Raw genomic sequence first — 2,561 nt, forward strand, 5'->3', positions numbered from 1 at the left:
GAGAGGGAGGGGAGAGAGAGAGATGGAGAGAGAGAGAGGGAGAGAGAGAGGGAGGGGAGAGAGAGAGATGGCAAGAGAGAGGGAGAGAGAGAGGGAGGGGAGAGAGAGAGAGGGAGAGAGAGAGGGAGAGAGAGGGGGGAGGCTATACACATAAATGGTGAAATGCTTTGACCAAATCTCCAGTAGAGAGGCACAAAGTCGCATCAATCACTGCCTCGTTACCGCGCTCCCCACCGCTGACATCCTCGCCAGTCACCCCAAGTGCCTTTTAGTGTGTGTGTGTGTGTGTGTGTGTGTGTGTGTGTGTGTGTGTGTGTGTGCGTCTGTGTGTGTGTGTGTGTGTGTGTGTGTGTGTGTGTGTGCGCATGTGCGCGTGCGTGCGTGCGTGTGTGTGTGTGTGTGTGTGTGTGTGTGTGTGTGCATGTGTGTGTGTGCGTGCGTGCGTGTGTGTGTGAGTCTCTGGTCCACCCATGGAGGAGAGAGAGAGCGATCTCTCCAGGATCTGAACTGCCTCTTTGATCTCCTAAAGCCAAACAGAGAGGGAGAGACGCTCGCCCCTCACAGAGAGGATTAAATATCCCTGAGTCGGGACATCGCAGCTCCCTCTCTCCACCCTCCTCCTCCTCCTCCTCTTCCTCTCCATCCCTCCTTTCCTCCCTCCCTTCCTCCTCCCGTCTGCCCTGGTTATCACTGAGTCTCCAGAGGCGCCGGGGGAAGGCGAGCGAGCGAGCAAGTGAGGAGGTGAAGGAGAGAAAGTCAAGTAAGGAGAGAGAGTGGAAGTTGTTTTTGTTTTGTTTGTCTTAAAGCAGAGAGGACATCTGGGTCCATCAGGACCTTGACTGCTTCACCCACACAGGTCAAAAGTCTGCCTTACTTCCGCCCGGAGCTCTTTCTGTGTGTGTGTGTGTGTGTGTGTGTGTGTGTGTGTGTGTGTGTGTGTGTGTGTGTGTGTGTGTGTGTGTGTGTGTGTGTGTTCGTGCATGCGTGCATGTGTGTGTGCGTGTGTGTGTGTGTGTGTGTGTGTGTGTGTGTGTGTGTGTGTGTGTGTGCGTGCGTGTGTGTGGGTGAGAGACACGACATGGACTTGGACTCTAGCTCAAAGACTTGAGACTTGCAAAAAATTACTTGTGAGCCTCTCTGTGCATGCATGTAGCCTATGTATGTATGTATGTATGTACATACAGTATGTGTGTGTGTGTGTGTGTGTGTGTGTGTGTGTGTGTGTGTGTGTGTGTGTGTGTGTGTGTACAGTATGTATGTATGCGTACGTACATACGTACGTACGTGCTGTATGTATGTGTGTGTGTGTGTGAGTGTGTGTGTGTGTGTGAGTGTGTGTCCATTTGAAGGGGCATTCTCTGGGTCAAGGTAATGATGGGAACCCACATTAGGACAGGATTTATTGAAGAGTTAAGTTAGTAGGTTGTCAGGGGGAAGAGAGGGAGGTGTGGAGGGGATGGAGGGATGTAGAAACAGCCAGATGAAAGCATGCAGGAGGTCCGTGCTGTTGTGCTAACCCCGTCCAGTCGGACGTGCCCCATGTGACTTCCGCCCCACACACGTCTCTCTGAGAAACCCCCTCACTGACCGCTCTCCTCTGGCCAACTGGATAGAATGACACAGCCCTTTCCAGAGTTCCTCACTCATTGCATCTGAACTGAAGATTCAAACTAACAGCCATTAAGTTGAATGTGTGTGATATATTCACAACAGCAACAAAGAGACAAATACATGTATTTCCTTATGCCACAATTATAGTCAATGAACATTTCTTAGGAATTCTCTCATCATTCTAGTCATTTTTGAGTTTTTCTCTTGCTTTTCCCCCCCTCGGCCTATGTGAAGACCACAGATCTCTGTGAAGGTGGCTGGGTTAATGCGTTTAATATTTGGGCTAGACATCACTTGGAAAGAGAGTCATTTGTGAAAGACAGGCTAAGCTTCTGTCTACCTGCCAATGAAAATAAGCCGGCTGAGAAGACAAACCTCAAGAGGGAGAATGGAGATGAAACATTTTCCCCCTCGTTCATTCCTCAGGATATAAATACTAACGTTATAGGATACTGATAATATTGCACAGGCCTTTTCTCTCCTTTTCATGCAACCACTAAGGGAAACCGTTGACGTGGTCAAATTGTGATACATTGAACTCATTGCACAGTATCGCTTCTCTTCACTCGTTTGAACTCAATCCCCGCCAGAGTTTCAAAGGAAAAGTCGCCAGCCACCGCCAGGTTTCTGATCATTTTCACTAATCTTCCAAGACCCACAGAATATCTTCTTCTATGACTATGTAAACACCGAATATCCCAAAAGAGAGAAGAGCCTCTACTTTCATAGGAGGGAAAACTGATTCTACCTTCATCCGTTCTTTAGTTATCGACACTTGAATGTAGACACTGAAAAAGTCCCTCTGTCCCCAGAAAGCTGAGAAAAATGCATTTTTGTAAATGAAAAGTCATGTTCACGGGCCCTGGCCTCAACCGAATCACATCATCTCTGATGGCGGATACTGGCCGGTGTTACACTAAACTATGCACCCCATATGATTTGGTTTCCCT

General features: G+C 48.7%; 1 protein-coding gene across 1 annotated transcript in view; it reads left to right on the forward strand.

The window, feature by feature from the left end:
* LOC310790184 (sodium/hydrogen exchanger 2-like) overlaps nt 1-574 on the forward strand; it is a gene marked incomplete at both ends in the record, with an annotated part of 7,400 nt that extends 6,826 nt beyond the window's left edge. Inside the window, one exon of the mRNA XM_083651860.1 lies at nt 530-574. Within this exon, the coding sequence (XP_083507986.1) occupies nt 530-574 (45 nt within the window). The remainder of the gene's footprint in view (nt 1-529) is intronic.
* Between the last annotated feature and the right edge of the window lie 1,987 nt (nt 575-2,561).

Source organism: Poromitra crassiceps (genome assembly GCF_964638095.1).
Source record: "Poromitra crassiceps genome assembly, chromosome: 15".
Classification (NCBI taxonomy): Eukaryota; Metazoa; Chordata; class Actinopteri; order Beryciformes; family Melamphaidae; genus Poromitra; species Poromitra crassiceps.